The sequence below is a fragment of the Caretta caretta genome, chromosome 1, assembly GCF_965140235.1.
Source record: "Caretta caretta isolate rCarCar2 chromosome 1, rCarCar1.hap1, whole genome shotgun sequence".
Taxonomy (NCBI): Eukaryota; Metazoa; Chordata; order Testudines; family Cheloniidae; genus Caretta; species Caretta caretta.
The window spans coordinates 163,288,706-163,308,611 of NC_134206.1; the positions used below are offsets into that span (position 1 = coordinate 163,288,706).

At 38.4% G+C, this 19,906-nt stretch overlaps 2 protein-coding genes across 5 annotated transcripts in view; one reads left to right on the top strand and one right to left on the bottom strand.

Annotated features, from left to right (window-relative positions):
- HLCS (holocarboxylase synthetase) overlaps positions 1–9,112 on the top strand; it is a 216,857-nt gene extending 207,745 nt beyond the window's left edge. For both annotated transcript variants that reach the window (XM_075132835.1, XM_048867137.2), the window contains exons 10-11: positions 2,850–3,063; positions 3,773–9,112. In XM_075132835.1, the coding sequence (XP_074988936.1) occupies positions 2,850–3,063; positions 3,773–3,944 (386 nt within the window). In that variant the 3' untranslated portion in view covers positions 3,945–9,112. The remainder of the gene's footprint in view (positions 1–2,849; positions 3,064–3,772) is intronic.
- A 2,099-nt stretch (positions 9,113–11,211) lies between these two features.
- The window catches only part of SIM2 (SIM bHLH transcription factor 2), a 71,317-nt gene continuing 62,622 nt past the window's right edge, over positions 11,212–19,906 (bottom strand). For all 3 annotated transcript variants that reach the window (XM_075132837.1, XM_075132836.1, XM_075132841.1), the window contains one exon: positions 11,212–13,962. In XM_075132837.1, coding sequence (XP_074988938.1) covers positions 13,235–13,962 — 728 coding nt within the window. In that variant the 3' untranslated portion in view covers positions 11,212–13,234. The remainder of the gene's footprint in view (positions 13,963–19,906) is intronic.

Sequence of the window (19,906 nt, forward strand, 5' to 3'; positions counted from 1 at the left end):
CCCTTTGAAACAGTCATTCCTTTTCTCTTCAACGTAGTTGCAGCCATTGCATCTTGTGTTGAACTCATACCTTTGAAAGGCAATTTTCTTTTTTAATGAATTTAAGAAAATGGCGGGATTAATCTCAACGGCGAGCGGCTAAACCATCTCAGGTTCACAGTTGATATAGTTCTGAGAGCTGAAAATACAGCCCAGCTTGAGAGAATGCTTAAAGAACTGAACGCGAAAAGTAGTCAAGTTGGATTAAAAATGAACTGGTCAAAAACAAAATACATGAGGTCAGATATTCTGCCAAGAACCCAAATAACTCTTGGAGGAGAGCAGATCCAAGAGGTTGATAAATACATTTATTTGGGCCAGGAAGTCAACATGCGCCATGATCAGAAAGGCGAACTGTCACGCAGAAAAAAATCTGGATGGTGCACATTCAGTGACATCAAGGACATCCTCCAAGGAAAGGTCAGCAGAACAACTCTTGCGAATCCTTTTAACTCGACCGTGCTTCCAGCGATGTTATATTGCAGTGAAACATGGTCGCTGACAAAGATTGAAGAACATCAACTATCTGTCACACAGTGGGTGATGGAACGAACTTTTTTGGGCATTTCACTCCGCAGTCACATCCCCAGTGAAATAATTAGGCAGCAGTCTGGAGTGCGAGACGTTGTCGAAAGCAGGCTCAGAAAAATGCGGTGGGCAGGACATGTGGCCCAACTCAGCGACAGCTGATGGACCGCAGCTATATCTGAGTGGTATCCATGAGAACAGAAATGGCCATGCGGTCGGCCTCCAAAGAGGTGGGATGACTTCCTAACAAGGAGATATGGACAAGCATGGCGAAGGATGGCCAGAGCGAGAGAAGATTGGAAGACGTGTTGTGATCGGCTCAGTCTCAACTGATGAAGGACCAATGGTCTACGCAGTGTATGCAAGAGAATGGAAGGTCCTTCTAACCCTAGTTATGAGTGGAGAGAAAGGGAGGGCTATTTCTCCTGTTTTCTGAAAGGGATTCTAAGGGATTCTAAGATTCCATTGAGAATCTTGTCCAAAAACCTTTTGGTTGAAACTATTCCACAAATTCGTGTCAAATTCACAGGAAGTCTTGGATCCACCAAAGCCTGCATTTTTCAGCTAATAAAACAACTGATAGTTTGATATTAGGGTTAGAAGGATTAGGTTATCAGAGGGGTAGCCGTGTTTGTAAGGTAACTCCCTTCTCTTCATGTGCCAAAATATATTTATGCCTATATCTGTAATTTTCACTCCATGCATCTGAAGAAGTGGGTTTTTTACCCATGAAAGCTTATGCCCAAATAAATCTGTTAGTCTTCAAGGTGCCATCGGACTCCTCGTTGTTTATATCAGGACAAAGATCCTCTCTGCCAGGGTAGCTAGATGAATTTAAGTGTCCATCTCAGAAGCATACAAGGCCAAAGACAAACTCTTTGACTGACTGGCATTACCAGGTTTTCTAACCATGACAGGTCACTAATTTCATATATCCTATGAAGAGATTTCTGAGGCTTCAGTCTGATCCTCCGTTCACGTTTGTCAGGCTCTGTAAGATAGGTGGTGATTTCTCTCTTGCTGTCACAGTTTTTGGAAAAAAAAATCTTGAAATTGATAGTACATTAGTGGCTAGGGTCTTTATTCATGTATATGTTTGAGTGAAAATACCTGTGTTTGAGTTGTTACTTTTTAGCATAGTGTGTTAATTTTTCTCATTTTCTTGTTAGATAATCCACTTCTCCCTAGTTCCAGTGGTATTGATATGTTTTGGCTGGATGTTACTGTAGATCTTTCTTGGGTGTGCATATTCTAGTTATTGTTTAAAAAAAAAAAAAAGTAATTTAGTTCCTGAAGAGAACCTTCTCTCTCCAGGTAATTCTGGGTGAATTAATTCCTTGTTTTCATGATCTCATCAAGTTTATAAAATAATGTAACCTACAGCTTCCTACAGAAGAAGCCAGTTTACTCTTGAGCCTGAGTGACAAGTCTGGCCTAACTGCACAGGGAAAGGAAAATCCACATTATATGGTGGGAAGGAGGAAATAAATAGTTTAATACAAGATTTTTTTACATCTCTCAAAGCCTGTTTGAGGAGGCTGCAAGAAAGGTCCCCAAGAGCCATATAATAAGAATGGCTTTTTGCCAACATTATCCTAGCTGGAGAGATCTCAGTGAGAAATTTGAGGCTTCAAAAGGATATTATGGCAAGACAGATTAAACTATCTGGAATCTAACCCTGAAAGTCTGACTCTTCCGGGCTTTTCCCAGAAAGCCAATTGCTGACTTATGAGCTGAGGAAAAAAGACTTATTTTTCAGAATGTGAAATCAGTTAAGTGTAGTAAATAGAAGAGACTGTTAGTCACATTCTAGGCTGCTAGATTTGTAGTGCGGTTAATCGTCTGCTTTCAGATAGTTTGGTAGCTGGCTGTCAATACCACAATTTCAGGGATTTTCAGTTTTTTACTGGCAATCTAGACAGCCCAGCTAGCACTTTCCTTATTCCTAAATCTTCACTTTAGTCACAAGTTAGCAGTCTGGTAGGATGGCATTTTCTTGATGGGACTGTATTGGGGCTATTTGAACTGGCATTTGTTGGCAGAAAGGAGTTTAAGGGAGGATGTGGACATAAATGTTAACTGGGCTCTGAGTGTAATTAGCTGCATACATAGATTTGGGAATGCAAGATATTGATGAAAAACTGTACAATGATGGGAAAATCATTTATGAAAATCTTTAGAAAGCTTTGCACCAAAAGGTTGAAGAAAGTGCAAATGCGTTTGTTATATGATAAGAAATAGTCAACATTTCCTACTCCGCACTCTTGATTTTTCTTCCTCAGGCTGGGGATTTAATGTGAATAATAGCAATCCCACCATATGCATCAATGATCTCATCATGGAGTACAATAAGAAAAATATGACAAAACTAAAGTCCTTAACAGCAGACTACCTGATTGCTAGGAGTGTAACTGTGCTGGAAAGACTGATTGAAACATTTCAGGAGAAAGGACCTGATGGAGTTCTTCCCTTATATTATAAACACTGGATACATGCGTAAGTATAGCTGTCTCTTCTATTCATCTTTTCCTAAACTCTCCCTTCAGAGAATTAGGAATAACTCATAGATGTCTTGCCTTGCACTGTGAATGTTCCACTAGATAGCCTTTTAAAGCAGTAGTGACTTAATTGGGTTTTACTTAAGAGCATATTTTCAGTATTTATATTGGTGTTAGAATAGCATAGATCAAAATTTTAATGTATTGGCATTTGTTACAAAACGTTGCTAGGAATCTTGCATGTATCATCTCATGAAACAATGAGAATATTTAGGGTTTTATAGCTATTTGTTTTGCTTATGTTGAAGTTGTGCTGTACTAATTTATCAAAAATTATGTTGTAAAAATAGTGTGAATTAATCATGCATTCTGCAAAAGGGGTCTAAGGAGACAATAAAGGAGCTCTACTGAAGGTCATTATTATCTCTAAAGATTGAGAGAAATGAGGAATAACACTGTCTTTAATAGAAGAGACTCAGTGCTCTCCCTATACTATTTATCATGATTGCTGTTAGTCATCCTTGTTGAATTGTTTTCATAACTGATATAAAATCCACAACCAGCTCTGGTGAATTTCAACCATTGTTTCATTTTCGTTTTGTTTCAGAGGAGGGAAAAGTTCACATGTAATAGTATAATCGATTATTTTTGTGACATATTCAAGTTTATTTTTAAGTAATTAACTGGTGCTTTCTTTTTTTTTGTAGTGGTAGGCAAGTCCGTCTCTGGAGTGAAGAGGGCCCATTAGCGTGGATAGTTGGAATCGATGATTGTGGATTCCTTCAAGTTCATGAGGAAGGAAAAGGTGTAGAGTCTGTGCATCCAGATGGCAACTCATTTGACATGCTGAAAAACCTTATTATCTCAAAGCAGCGGTAGACCTTGGATTTGGTGAAAAAGCTGCTCTAAGAAGACTGTTCAGTTTTCAGCACCTAGCAGCTGATCTTGGCTATACACAATATATCAAACTGGAATGATTTGGAGGTGAAGTGTAGAAGCTAAATATAGCATTTTACATTATTGTTTCATTTCTGCTGAGTTTTCTAGCCAGTGGCCTTAAGGACCAGTTAGTATTTTCTATGCATTTTTCATGTTGCATATTTTTAAGCATAGAGGTGAGAGGTAGCTTATGATTAGGAGAAATCAACTTTTTACCAATCTCTAGTTTCTTCTTTCTTAACCTGGATAGCTTAGCTGAAAGTTGCTACAAAAGTTAGTGTTATCCCATTACTGGAGACCCATAATCTTTTGCTAATGGCCATTTTTTAAAAAAAAATTCACTAATGTTATTGTTTGTTATAAGCATTTACAGTAGGGAGGTATTTGCAAAGGAAGATGTTAAGCTCATTAATTCAATATATTTAAGAAACTAAAAAGACTGTATATATTTTTAAAAAAAAATGTGTTTGAATAATGCATTTGTTGTGGTTTTGCTTTGGGTATAAGCAGTAAAAAGTTTAAATTACTTATTATGAAATTTTAAAGAAATGAGTTCTGCTTATGTCAGCTGTGGAGGACACATGGAAGAACTCACCAGACACCCATAAGGGAAAGTGGCAAGAATTCTGCAAGTTTATTAAGTTAACTGTGTATTCACTGCATGCTTAGATAATAGTCCCTCCCACCCTTTAGAAATAATGAGAAACTTTGCTGATTCGGTTCTGCTCCCTGTGCGCTTCTATTTCCTTTCATCATTCTGTAACTGGATCTCTGGCCTGTAGGCCCTTTGCACCTCTCTTATGGTGGCCTTATGCTTGGACATCCCCACCAGCAGTGCCTGTGAACTGGGTTCATTTATAACCCCCGAGATATAGATCTTTTCTGCTTTTCTTAGCCTGTTAACTAGCTCTGATTCTTAGTAAATCACCCCATGCCTCCTTGTATCATGGTCTTTCTTTCAAGAGCTCTTAACCCTCCACAAGAATTACCCACCACATATGCAATTAGTGAATCACTTAGTTGTCATCCTCTATGTTACTGGCCATCAAATCCTCAGTCCACGAATTGATATCAGTGTTGACTGTACTTCACTCAATCCCTGAGAGGTGAACCACATCCAAATGATGAAATAAGAGAAGGAAACTTGTTCTTAAGGTCTCCTCTGCTAGCAACTACTCCAGTGAGAAAAGCACAATGAGGGGGCCTCTGTTCCAACCATCTCTCTCAAATCTCTTTTATTGTACTTTCATACTATTTCCCAAAGCAAGCCTCCTATTCCAGTGGTGTTAATTGAACCCAAGGGATTTGATTGTTTACTTGAAAGTGCCCTGCTGTGCAGCCTCCAACCTTACCTAATTGCTGTACAGGTTGGGTCAGATACAGTAGATAAGACAGTAGGTGACTGGAGGGCATAGGCAAGAAGCTGAACTTGAGCTCCCAACTGCATGGAGATGCTTTCAGGTTCTTCTCCTGGACCAGTCAAATTTTCATTTACAGCTTGGTCACCTGAGCAATGACCTCAAGCCAACCACCACACACCAATAGATGTCAGGTGTGACCTGGCCAATAGCCAGCTATGTCTCCTAATGTGGACTGCCATTGGTTATTACTACACCCTTCCCTTAGGATGCTTGGCTCAGCCAAGTGGGTTCTCACAAATACATTCCTGTCTTTTAGCCAGAAATGGAATTCATGGGTTAAAGTTCACTTCGTAAATAACCAATATAAGGAGATCAGCTCAATTACAAATCCAAGAAATCTTAAAGGAGAATTGGCCTGTAATGGTAGATTAGAGTAATCCTTACTTACTGGAATTTGGCTGCTTTGTTGGTAAATTGCTAGCAATTAAGTTTTCTGTGTATTTAAAGTGAGGCTTGTGACCTCCGTGTCATAGTTTCTTTCACTTCTGCCTTCCAAAAGAGTCAGTTTCTTACCTCAGACAGGACTGCACACCGAAAAAAATGATAGAAGTAACACAATAGAGACTAAATATTGAATGACTTATTTAATAATTCATATTTAATATACTATATGTAAACAATAATACCCAACTTCCCTCTCACAAGACCTTGGTTAGAAAGAAAAAAAGCTTAATTTTAATACTGCTTTGGGCTGGGAACTTTTGACTACTGACTTACAGATAGATATACATGATTATTTATTTTTAATTCTCAAATTTAAGTTTGAGCTACTAATCTTAAATACTGAGAGGAACTCTTGCAGTGTGGTGGTCTCTTCTTCTCTGCCTTTTCTTTATACAGCTTACAAATGATGCATGTTGCTACTTATCAACTGCAGAAGGCAGAATTTTGGTATTGCTTTTTACTCCTTGCCAGCATCCCCAGCTATAAATAGTGAAAAGAAAATTCAGCAATGCTCTTGGTGCTTCTTGGTCTGGTTTATTTCATCATGAAAACCTTCCTTTAATGCAGAGCAGTTACATTCCCAATCTGACTATTGTATCGCTGAATTAATTCTAGAAAACTGCTGTTTGTGCTGCAGTCCTTAATATAAAACCCGACTGTCACTATCAGGGCACAGTCAGGCAACCTTTTTGTAAAGCAGAATTAACATACGTAGGGCCATATCATACCACTGATTATTTTTGTCTAAGCAGAGTTGATCTGAATGTGACTTACATTTGAAATGTGACAATATATGGCCCATACTGTAGTAGGATCAATAGCAACAGTAGTAGTTCCGAAAATTTCCATATGAAATCATAAACTTTATAATAGAGATAAACCTGAACCACAATCCCCTGACTGAAATACACCCAAACTTCAGGAAATTTGGATCCAGATTTGAACGTGGTGGCCTGCCCTGATCTCGGTCATGGACTGATCCAAAACCCTGGATACAAACACCCCAAAACATTGGGAACGTTTTGATCAACATCTAGGTCCAAAATGTGCAGTTTAAGCCCATGTAACACTTTACAAAAACCTCTTTCTGCATACAGATGTACTGATGCAGACCTGTATGCCTTCCTAGAGCATCATTGACTTCTTTGGGACTCTGCATAGGAATATAGGCCTGCCCACATGGTTTGGTGGGGCTGCATGGGTATAAATATTCCCTATCCCCACCCCCACACACACTGTTTCGGTCAGCAGGAGGGTAATGCAGCACCCTCAACTGACCTGGCCCCAACTGCTTTCTGCCCTTCCTGTCCATACCTGTAAACTTCCCCTTTCTCCTCATCTGCTGAAAGGGAGCCGTTAAAGGGGCAACACCCCTTTTTCTCCAGCTAGCCGGACAAAGACCCACTTGCATGCATGTTGCAATAGACACATTATCCCAATAAAAAGACTAAGGGGGAAAACATACTCCTTCTTGTGGGCAGAGCTGAGTGTCTATAAAACTTCACTTAGCTGCAATGCCACAGGACCTGTAGAGCAGGCAGATATATATCTTTAACTATATAATAAAATGCCAACAGTTTTTCATAGCTCCTATCATTGCTTTTTGGATTTCTGTGGGGGGTTCTTAATGAAAACCATGTTTTGTTTATGTTTTACACTGTAATGCTATTCTGGACGTGTCTGCATCGGAAAATTTATTTAATTTCCTTTTTGTAAATGAAAACTAATGAAGTGTGGACATGTCAGAGCACAAGTAGATCTTGTGGGAATACTACTTTTCCTTTACGCTTTTTAATGGCTTGTTCTTGTATGTACAAGACTGCCTATTGTCTTGAGAGGGAAAAACAGCCTTCAGATGGATGAAATATTTGTCATAAACCTGATTTTTGCTTCAGATGTACCATAGAATTTTACAAAGCAAATTCCTGTTTTATACAGAACAGCTGAGTAAGTCCATTCTGACCAGCAGCTGTTACTGTCAAGAAAGCCTTTTTATTCTACACTCATCTTAAGGTATATGGGGAACACAGTCGGTAATCTCATTGTTTTTGTGCCAAACTTGTCAAAAAAAAGTGTCTCAGAGTTTTTGTATGACAACTACCTTTTTTTATTAAAAAAGCCCTATACAAATTAGATAAAGCATAGAAATATATATGGGCAAAGGTAGAAAGTCAACCATCCCCAAAAGCTAGAAGTATCACACTGAAAATGTGTTCTTATTAAAATGTCCAGATTAGTAAAACACCTATTTCATTTTTAGGCTGAGGTCACATCTCAAATGATTTTCTTGATGAAGTGCTGTCCAAAATATTTCATTATGGTATCCATATTTCTTGCAATTTGAGCTTTTCTCCGCTGGACTCAGTTATAAAACTCATTAGATGTGAAAATAGCTATAGCGATTGTATATTGATAGCAAAACTTCTGCTGAGCAAGTGGGGGTGGGGTGGAGAAGGTGTATGTCTGTCTCTTTGGAAAGAGTGAGATAGGGAGTCCTATCCAGATAGAAGTGATACCATTTCCAGTATTTTTAAAATTATATCAGGCACTTAGAATTAAGAGTCCAAGATCTGCACAAATCTCACTCCTGTTCTGATGATTTATAAGCGTTTGGTGCATTTTGAAATATATATCCTGTGAGATTAATAGACCTCAAGGGCTGTTATCTAGAAATTGTATTGAAAAATGTTTAAATCTTTATGCTGCAGCTCAAGTATTGCAGGTAAGAAAATATTTTGGTTTTGGTGGTTTTTTGGCGGGGTGGGGTAGTTAAAGATATTTTGCTCTTTTTGATTCAGTCACAGGACCATAGTAATTTGAAAAATTACAATTCTGAAACTAGTTGGGAAACTATGATGGGACATATAGTTATGCAGAAAATACAGCTCCAAAATATGCGGTGAAGTTGCTTTCTCACCATTAACAGATGGGACGTAGGTGAGAACAAAAGCCAAAGAATTATAACAATTAACACATTATAGCCCCACAAATAGTTTAGGAAAAGGAGTTGCAAACAAATGCTGTAAATTGGTGATGGATTTAAAATACTCCATTGGTAGGTTTTATTCAGCAGATAGGGTTATTTTCAGTCCTTAAAGATAAAGCTATTTCTAGAAAATAGCAATGCATAGTTGGAATAAAATAAGTTAAATCTTTGCATTTTATAGTTTGAAAGAATAATCTAAGTTAATGTTGTCAAATCTATGATTACAATTAAAAACTCTACATACTCAAAAAAATCTCCACTGTGTGTCTGTCATTCTTAATGATCCCTTATGCTTGTATTTTAAAAAGATCAAAACCGTTACTCCTTTGACTACAGTATTTATTAACATTTTAACAGTTTTGTTTTATATAATAAGCAAAATATGCTTTATATTTTTAGGAAGTACATACATAATTTTGAGCATTAATAGTGTGTTTGTATTTTTCTTTACTTTTCACAAGTATTTGCCAAATATTTCATTTCTGCATCATATTTTTAAAAAAAAATTTCCAGGAAAAAAGTGGACTCAGACACATTTGTTCTGAGAAATAACTGAGATGGATTGAAAAATTACATTTACTGTCACATTTTGTGAATTTCAGACAAGTACCAATATTCCAGCAGATATCCCATTCTTTCATAAAAATAGCATCTTTTTTGAGTGTGAGCTATATTTTCTAACCTGTACGTTGTGCATATTTAGCTGTGTTTTAGAATGAGTAAATCTGCTGAATAACTCTTAAGAAAGTTCAGGGCTGTATTCAATAGAAAAGTGTGTCACTGCACTTACAAGTGTTGTGATAACTATGCTAATAGCATACAGATTTTGAGACACTAATAAGTGATTAATGTTTCCAATTTCACTCTTCATTAAAACTCTGTATTTTGCTTTACGAAGTTTCTTTGCCGTGCCAGGAACTCCCTAAGAGGTGGAAAAAAATCTGTGAAGTTGCACAATGAAGGTATTTCTGACTCAAATGAATAAGGCAGAAAGAAGGGAAATGAAATGGTTTTTTCCCTAATATATTCTGATTCACACTCCACTTAGATGGAATATTTTCCCTAATAGTTAAAAAAAAAAAAAAAAAAAAAAGCATCAATTCTTGTACCATATACTGCGCTGAGTATGCACAGTGAACATCTGTAGTTTAACTGTCTCAAAGTATATATCTGAACTCCTACTTCTTTATAGAATTCTTCATTCATGTTCCAGATGTGAATATGCAATCAGTGTTTCTATTTTGGGGTGGCCAGGGGAAATGATGGACATTTGTTTTTTTAGTCACAAATATATGTTCTGAAACTTAATCCACATTATCATATGTGAATGCACAGTTCATTCTCTATTTCCTCACTATAAACCTCTGTGTCTCAGAACCTCATGTATTGTAAAACATCTGCCAGAGAATGATGGAACACCTCCATAACGCATATTCATTGAATACAGCCGCAAAGTGTGAATAACTAATAAGATGCTGGAAAGTACTTTGTGGTATTGTACTTCAAAAAAACAAAAACTAAAGTCAAACTTGAAATCATGTTTTCACAATGAAGACCCACTCAAGAGAACAGAAAAATATACTAGACTGATTCTGTGTGCAGTACACCGTACTACTGACATATATAGCAAAATGTAATATGGGAGAGCTGTGCATCAGGTTTCTTCTTGACAATGTAGACAATGTCAGTTTTCTCATTGCAGGACATTTTTAATTTTAAAAAATTAACACACACCAGTCTTGGCATCATTGTACTCTTCCAGGAATTAAGTTGGATACATACATTAGTGACATTAGTTTGGAAGGTCAATTAAACAATGAGAACAAAGCACTTGTAACTAATCATATCAATATCGGTAATAGGATTCACTTGTAAAATTCCCTTAGACCTGGCTGCTTTCCGTCTTTAGAGACGCACAGAGTGCATTTACAGTGAACATTTTTATAAAGGCATCAAAATTCTACTAACTACTACGAAATATTTTTGTTGAGCATCACAGTGAAAGTATGCAGGGGCAGAGAAAAAAGCACTGTCAGCGAATTAAAAGTTCAGTTAACTGTGAACTTGCAAGTGCAGTGCATCCAATGAATTGCAAAATAACGCTTTCTCAATACTATTCATCTTTTAATAGAAAGGCAGTAAAAATACTGAAAATTGTTTTTTAAACACGTCTTCAAAGCATTTGTTTACTTGTTATATCAATTAATATTCATAAAAACCTAGGAAAACGAATGAATTTTGTTGCTGTGTATGAAATACAGAAAATGCTTTATTGATTAAAAATGTATACATTTTATTACATCCTTTAACATATTTGTCTTTAATAAGGTGTAATCCATGAGCATGTATTTTTCCATATTGCACAAGCCATGTGAGTACTTTCTTTAGAGATACTCCTACAGAGCATGAGACATTTATATTTAGCTGTGGCAGATAAAAGCTTTTATATGTAATCTAGCCTTGAATGGAACTAAAAAAAGAAGCTAGATAATGCTGACTCAACTTTACAATGCAGTCTTCCTATAAAACACCATCTGATTCCATTGTTTGTACTTGTTAATGTTTATACGTGTTATTTTAGGGAGTCATTCGTCATTTTATCAAGAACACACAGAATTTTTGGGGAGGTGATGGAGAAGGTGGTGTATGCTGATCGTGTATACTCTCTGTAGAACATACATACAGTAGAACCTCAGAATTACGAACACCTCTGGAGTGGAGATTGTTCATAACTGAAATGTTTGCAACTCTGAACAAAAAGGTTATGGTGGTTCTTTCAAAAGTTTACAACTGAACATTGACTTAATACAGCTTTGAAACTTTACTATGTGGAAGAAAAATGTTGCTTTCCCTTTATTTTTTTAGTAGTTTACGTTCAATACAGTACAGTACTGTATTTACCTTTTTTTTTGGTGGTGGTAGGGGGTCCTTTACTGTTGCCTGATTGTGTACTTGCAGTTCCAAATGAAGGGGGTGGTTGACTGGTCAGTTCATAACTCTGGTGTTTGTAACAATGAGGTTCTATTGTAAATACATATGTCTCCTTATTTGTACACCATAGGGACAGGTGAAAATAACTAATTGGTACTTTATTGGAAATACTGAACAAAACTGAGTAAATGGGGATTTTCTGCTAATCTGAAATGCTTTTTCCTGGATACAGTTCACTGTACCTAACCATGAGAGCTGTGCGAAATATTCAGCTCTATCTAACCACAAATGTACTCAAACTGCTTTTTGTAACTTGCAGTGGTTTCTCGTGTCCAAACTGTCCATCAAAGATTTTTGTGGTGAGAGAGAATCTGTGAAACCTGAATCTTGACTTGGGGTCAACGAGGAGAATTCAACCTTGAGAAAGTCCAGTTTGCTAAAACCTGAACTTTTTCAAAACTTTAGAAAGTGCTGACAAGTTTCGAACCAAGCTTGCAAAGTTTCACTGAATTCTCCTCACTATTTCCTTTGCTGTCTAAAATGAGAAATTTCTAATGTTCCTATCAGGACAGTCTTTTGAATGGTTTGTTTGAAAAAGTGCACAGTCTTCTCCCAGTATATCCAGTGGCACACTTGAAAAAGTTATTTCTTATCACAGTATTTTTTTATTGGGAGTAATTTTCAGTCCTTGCAGTGTGATCTCATGTTGTGCCAATCTTGCTATGACAAGACTTTTTCATCTGTATCTGTGTCTACTAGTTTGACTTTTGATCATCCCTCTCGAATACATAATAATAGCAACAAGCTATGAATTCCTGACTCTTAAAATATATCATAAAGCTAGAATTATCTAACTTTGTTTTAGACTATTAAAATAATTAATAAGCATTCCAAGACCATGTGATTTGTGGTTAGTTCATGCAATTATGTCATGGATATTTAAGATTAATTATCATTTTTTAAACAAAGTTCATTTGTCAGGTTGTTTACAACATGGTTGGGAAATTGCTCTCGTATTTCACAGTGTTTGTCAGATAAACCACAAAATTTTATGGTTTATATTAATGGTAAGAATCTTGAATATATTTTGGAGACCTAGTTTTTTAAAAAAGAAAAAAAACAGTTGCTTCTGTATAATTCTGGGCATAGAACATTTGCCCTTTAATTTTGTTACACACTGTAAAATAACAAAATTTTGATCTTTATATGGCTTCTTACTGGCAGAGTCTACACCAGAGATTTATCTGTAACAATGAAACACTGAAGCTAGATGTGTATTTTTCTGACCTTGAAGGTATTATAACACATTACTTGCCAAGAACACATACAAGTTTGTCCCTCATTGACCTTCTGCTATGCTCAGTAAATGTAGCCATGTTTTCTCATGCTTTTTAGAAATCATTACAGTTTGGGTTTGTTTTTAATTAAGAAATACATTTCTATTATTGTCACCTACCATTGGCTATTATTACAGAAGTTCCGATATAATGGGGTAGTGCAGTCTCCTTGTGGGTTTCTGGAGAAGAGGCTGATGATGGACTTTGGTTTTTATAAATAAATGTATTTACCTCTTCAGAAGTGTATCCATAATTTTCTGCTACATGTCCTGTTGCTGTACATGATGAGGTTTGAAATGTACCATGTTTGGCTAAAACATGGTGATAGTTCAGAAATACAAATGGGACTTGTCCAGTAGTTCTCGTATCCATCATGTGTTCATTTTCAGAGTCATGGTCAAGCTTTACTGTCATTCTGTCATCATTGTCTAGTTCATCCAGATTCATAGCATGATGGTTAATATGCCCATATTTTGGTTCTTTCATACATATTCTCCTTGTTTGTTCATATACTGTTGGCACTGGCAGGAGATGACTTAATTGTCCAATAGCTTTAGCCTGAAAACATTCTGATTTTGGCAACAAGGAATTAGCTATGGAGTTTGAAAAACACTTTTCATTGACACACACTTTTTCTTGTAGGTCTCCGCTGAAAGCTAACTTGTTTTCTTCTTTAATGAGATGATGAGATGGATGTATCCTGCTTTCCATTTTGTTGGGTTTCATGATGCTGGAGTTGTAAATATCTTCTTTGTATCTGCTGTTTGGCATGGATGTTGCACAACTTGGAAAGCTGTCAGATGTAGCATCTTGGCTGTATCTTCTGTTTGGTATGGGCACTTTTAGGGAAAATAAAGAGTATTAATTGCTGATGATTGGAGCTCATATATTATGAGTTGTGTTAGAGACTGTCACTTTTTATGATTTTACATTAATACCAGCTAAGTTTGGGCCTAATACAAAGCTCATTGACTTCAATGGTTTGAGTCAGACCCTTTATGACTGTACTGAAAAACCAGAAACCGATATGGAAGGCTCTACGTTGCAACTTTTCAACTAGGAAAATATTTTGATTGCATTATTAGATGAACTTCTCATTGTTTGTCTGTGTGGCTGTAAATTGGTATCCTCTTTGAAATGGTTAAATTTCCTGATTTAACCATTTCAAAGAGGATACCAATTTACAGCCACACAGACAAACAATGAGAAGTTCATCTAATAATGCAATCAAAATATTTTCCAAGGACTTAAACATTTGGAAAAGGGATATAACTTTATACTTTTGAAACTCTTGTGAAAGCTTCAAAATCTATCCCCAAAATAAATGTTACATTTTTATTATGTATTAAATTCAGAGTCAAACAGGACTTTATTCTTGTTGCCAATGTGTGTGGGGGGAGATTACTTGGACTCTTGCAGGAGTCATTGACAAATTGAACTGGACTTATGTCCTGTTATATTGGATTTTTAAATTGTTTGTTTCTTTGAAATGAAATCTAGCATTAGATATTAAAAATATCTGTAGCAGAGCAGTAGACATGTCACTTGACTACAGTAATATTATACTTATGCTTTTGAGAGAGACTCTGACATGTCAAAAACAGTCCAAAAACTTGGAGTTTGAAGATCAGAATATTAAATCATGGATGAGCCTCAGATGCAAAGTCAGATCTGGATCCAAGGTATCCCAGTTTTCAAGGATATTTGAATGTGGAGTTTTTTGGTTTCATCCCATCTCTCTGAAATACAAAAATGTCTGGTGCATCTCTTCTCAATAAGCTCTACTCTGTCCAGGGTTTGAGGATTCATTAGCCAATATTAGTTGGTTGCTTTGTTTTCTATTTGCCTCATGCTGCCTTTCTGTTTCATGCCAATTTGCCTACAAATGACTATCTGTATTAGTCCTATCCGATCTAACTAAAGTTATGCAATATTCAGCCAGAATATAAAATGAAGTTTCTAGTTAGTAACTATCTGGGCTTTCTACGCTCGGTGCCAAGAAATAAATCTTGGATTTAACCTTTTAATATCAAACATTCAAATATCAGATCTAAGTATGCCTTAGTCTCATTTTCAAGCCAGTTAGCCACTCAGGCTGAGGGCAAGTCTACAGTCGAGCGCTACATCAGCACAGCTGCACCAACACAGCTGTGCCGCTGTAGCGCATGTGGTGAAGACACACTATGCCGACAGGAGAGCGCTCTCCTGTCGGCATAATTACTCCACCTCTGCAAGAGCTGGAAGCTATGTTGGTGGGAGAGCGTCTCCTGCTGCCATAGCACCGGTGTGGGCAGCACTTAAGTTGATGTAACTTATGTCACTCGGGGTGGCTTTTTCACACCCCTGTGCGACATAAATTACATTGACTTAAGCAGTAGTGTAGACCAGCCCTTAGTCTCATTGGAAGTAAGTGTGAGTTAGGCTCCTAAGTGACTTGAAAAATGGATGGGCTCTTTCAGAAATTTTACCCAACATCTTATAGGTTATGTCTACGCTGTAGCTGGGATTGCTTCCCAGTGCAGGCAGACAGATGTGCTAGGTTTGCTTTTGAGCTTTCATGTGAAAAACAGCAGTGTAGCTTGGGGGTAGCCACCCATGTATGTACTCTGGAGGTCTGGGTGGAATTGTACTCAGGCAGCTAGCCCAAGCTGCTGCATCTGTTACCTCCAGCTACACGGCTATTTTTAGCATGCTAGCTCAAACAGAGCAAGCTTGTGTCGGTCTACCCATGCTGGGAACCACACTGCCAGCTGCAGTGTAGGCATATCCTTACCTAGGGCTCACCCTGTAGTGATTGCTGACATCAATGCAACTAAAATATTCACAGCACTGCTGCAGACAGTAGTGAAGCCATCAACTACACATAATTTCCACTGATTTCAGTGGGAGTTGCAGCACATAACTAATAGAAGAATTTGGTCCAGAATGCTGGGCTTAGTTTTTGATAGATAAGTAAAAGGAGAAACTAACTTTCAAATATTGTTTTTAATGTTTTTGTAAATTTCATACTAAACAGTGCACACATTTTGTTAATAGACAAAATGTCATCTTAGTTCACAAGTGAAAGCAGTGTTATAATTAAACACTAAGGGCTTGTCTACACAGGGAAATTTACTGGTATAATTATAGTGCAATCATTTTACCACTAGAACTCCTTGTGTGGACACTCTTATTCTGGAATACAAGTGGTTTTTTGGAGGTTAGTTTGTTTCTTGGTAGCAGTACACTGGTATCGTTATGCCAGTAAATTTCCCTGTCTAAATAGGCCCTAAGATGTAATAAACCTGCCCTCTTTACTGCAGTTTTGGAGCGGAGTTTAGCTCCTGTCCCTATTCTCCTCTATCAGAAGAAGCCCTATTTCCTTTTGCACCCTCCTTTCATCCAAACAAAACTCCTCTCCCCCAATTTAAGAACTTAATTTTAAAGACCTGGGGCTTAGCCAGTATCATAAGATATACAAGAACCCAGTCATGTACTTTTGTTTTTTACGTAGTTTATTACATTCTATTATTAATGGCTACAGTTTGCTATTAATTTGTGGCCTTTCTTATTTATGGAGTATGGATTTAAGATAAAGCTAAATCTGTTTAGTTTACCTCCCTGTTTGTAAGCCAACATCTAGGTGGCTTATGGGTTAGGGTAGTCAGTTAAACGAGCTGTCTCTGGAGCAGCAGAGCACAAAACATTGTTGGTCACATATACACTAGCTTCTGTTTTGTTTGCTTGGTCTCAAAACATTTATTGGAACGAGGCTAGAGTCAGCCCAGTGTCTTTGCAAGTCCAAGTCACCGTGGTGGAGGCGGGCGTCTCATGGAATGGCCTTCAGTGGGAAATTTAGTGGTTGAAAGCAAACTCAGGGCATCATACTGCCACGGGAAGTAGTTTACACCAGGACTGATTCAACCAATGCTGTCAAACTCATAGCTGCAGGACGCCCAACTACATCAGAAGCACGGTGAAATGCCTGAGACATTTACTGCTCATTCTCCAGGGTTCAACTGGATGGAGTAGAAGCTGTTTTACAATGGCTAGGAGTCAATGCATTAATTCTGTGCACATTTCCTGTCAAGTTTCTCTTCCCCCAGTGGGAGTGAGTTCTCCCTGTAGGCCTGGCAGACAGTTTGGGAGAGGTGAGACAAAGGATATTGCACAATTAACATTGGGCCTTACAACAGAAAGTCACAATGGCTTTGCAGAAGGGCCCTTGTACTTGCCTCTGTTCACAACCTACACCAGCAACAGTGAATCTGGTCCATTCTGCATCATGTCTCCACTAATCCTCACTGAGTGGTTGCCCTCTTTCCCTCACAGACTGGGTACAACTCAAGAGATTTGAAAGGAACCATTGGGGTGTCAGCCCCACCCACTGGAAAGACTGACAGAAGCACCTTACCTCCAACCTTGAGAATGACCATGATTGGTTCCAGCATTTTAAAAATTGCCCCTTTTTAAAATTGCAGCAGTTTTGAGCACTTTTTCCTCCTCCTCCTTCTGTTCTTCTCTGGGGAATTTTTTCCCCACTTAGGAACCACTCTGAGGAATACACTTTTCCCACCTTGAGAGAGTGGAGCAGACCAGAACGGCACAATCAAAGTCCAGATGGTGCTCAATATGCAAGAAGTACCTGCAGCCAGATATTTTATTCTCGGTGTGCCCAACTCACTGAGTTTCAATCTGCTAGCAAAAAGGGCTCTGAAGCTGATAGACACAGTTGCACTCCATTTCAGAGTACATGTTGCACCGGAAGGAAAGGAACCTGGAGCCATCCTAAGCCAAACAGACTCTGACTCCTCTCAATGGCCATTTCCACCTGAAGGGACGTGAGGCATGTCAGCAACAAATTAGATGCAGCCACCTTGGCAGCAAAGAGTCCTCTGTTGCATCCTGTGCGCTAAAACAGGTACTTTTTTTCTAGAGCAATTACCTCAGGATAATATATTGGGTATTATGACTATGGTACAAGTTTCTTATATTCTGAGTAGTTCCTGCTTCAAGTTCCTGGGCAAAGGAAAATGGGATCAGCCCCCAAACAACCTACACGAGCATATGGCTGTCTGCATCTTCCCCCAGAAAGCCCAAGGGATTAAGAAAAAAGGCAAATAAACCAAAAGCCACTAGAGGTCAGAAATTATGGTTTTGTTCTCTTTTCTCTTCCTCTACTGAGAGGGGAATTTGCAGAAACTGAGAGAGCACCGCTTGATCGAGAATTACAGGGGGCTAAATGTTGCCACCTGCCAAAGCTGAGGCAACAAAGATAATGAATATCACAACGCTAGTGTCCAGCCTGCTGGGCCCTAGCTTGAGGAAACCAAAATCAGGGATGGAACTCTCCTCTAAGATAACATCAGGTACAACCTCTGTGTTTTCCCATTCATGGATGTTTTAAGAACTCACTGCAAGTTTCCAGGTGAGGGCACAATCCAGTCTCTAACACCTGGCAAAGTTTGGGGCACTAAGAAAAGCTCTCTTTGAATAATTTTAGGCATCTGTCATTTTCATACTACTACCTGTCACTATAATGTCCAAGAACCTTCTGTGTAAAATGAATAGCGAAGTTCATAGTGGACTTCATTGAAGTCTCCAGCACTTCTCCCTTTATGAAGCCAAAACTCTACTTGGAGCAGGGGTTGTTTTGACAGGACAGAGAAGGGTGGGAGAGATTTGGTAATTACAGAGGTGATCAAACTGAGCATCATTTATGGTGGAAAGGCCCTCTCACAAAGGATGTGCAGGCATGGCTCTGTGGTGCCCTGCCTCTGTTTCCCTCATCTGAGCCCCTTAAGAACTCTACACAGACTGTCTTGTGTCTAATGACACCACTGCCTGTGGCTGGTTTAATAACAGAAACAATTAAAAACAATCCTTAATATCTCAAAATAAAGTCTGTCATCACAACACAAGTTCATACCCTAGTGTCTTCTACCACATCCAGAGCTCTTCTTCTGTCCCAGTCTCCTTTTCACAAAGCTGCCATTCCCAGCTGGAGCTCAGCCTTCTGGCTTTGGCCGAAATCCTTCTCCCACTCAGGGGTTTCCTGATCACTAGAGTTATTCTCTTCTCTGCCACAGCTGCTTCTTCCATGCCGTTTTCCCTTCTGGCTCTTTATAGAGAGCAGGAACACCTGCACTTTACCAGGCTCCATCAAGAGGCTGTTATGAGGCACAGGTGAGCTGGACCAGTTCCCTCTTAAAGGTCCCAGTCCTCCCTATGACAGGACAGTGTTGCAACTTTTCCAAAAGATGTTCAGAATCTGGATTTACTTGATCTCCTCTGGAAGACTGTTCCGTAGTCAGATTCCACCCCAAGAGGGCTTTGTCCCAGAGGAGCACAGCTGTCATGGTGGTTCATAGATTGAAATTAGATCTTTGATGTAACTGGGGCTTAATCTATGAACTGGTTTGAAAATTAGAAGCAAGACCTTAAGATGGCATTGGCAGCCAACTGGGAGCCAGTAAAGGGACCTGAGCACAGGTCTGAGGTGCTCATCATGGCCTGAACCATGGGGAAGGTAGGCAGCCACATTCTGTACCAGCCGAAGCCTGTGCATCATCTTCACATTCAACTTCAGATGTAATGAATTACAGTAATACAGCCTGGAGGTGACACATGCATGGATTACTGTGGCCAGGTGCTCATCCAGGAGGAAGGGATGAAGTTTCCTCACAAGCTGAAGGTGAAAGAAAGCAGCTTTGGAAATGGATACTTCCTGGTCATCCAAGCTTAGCGAGGAGTTAAACAGGACCTCAATGTTTCACACTACTTTGACAAATGGGGGCTGTTTGT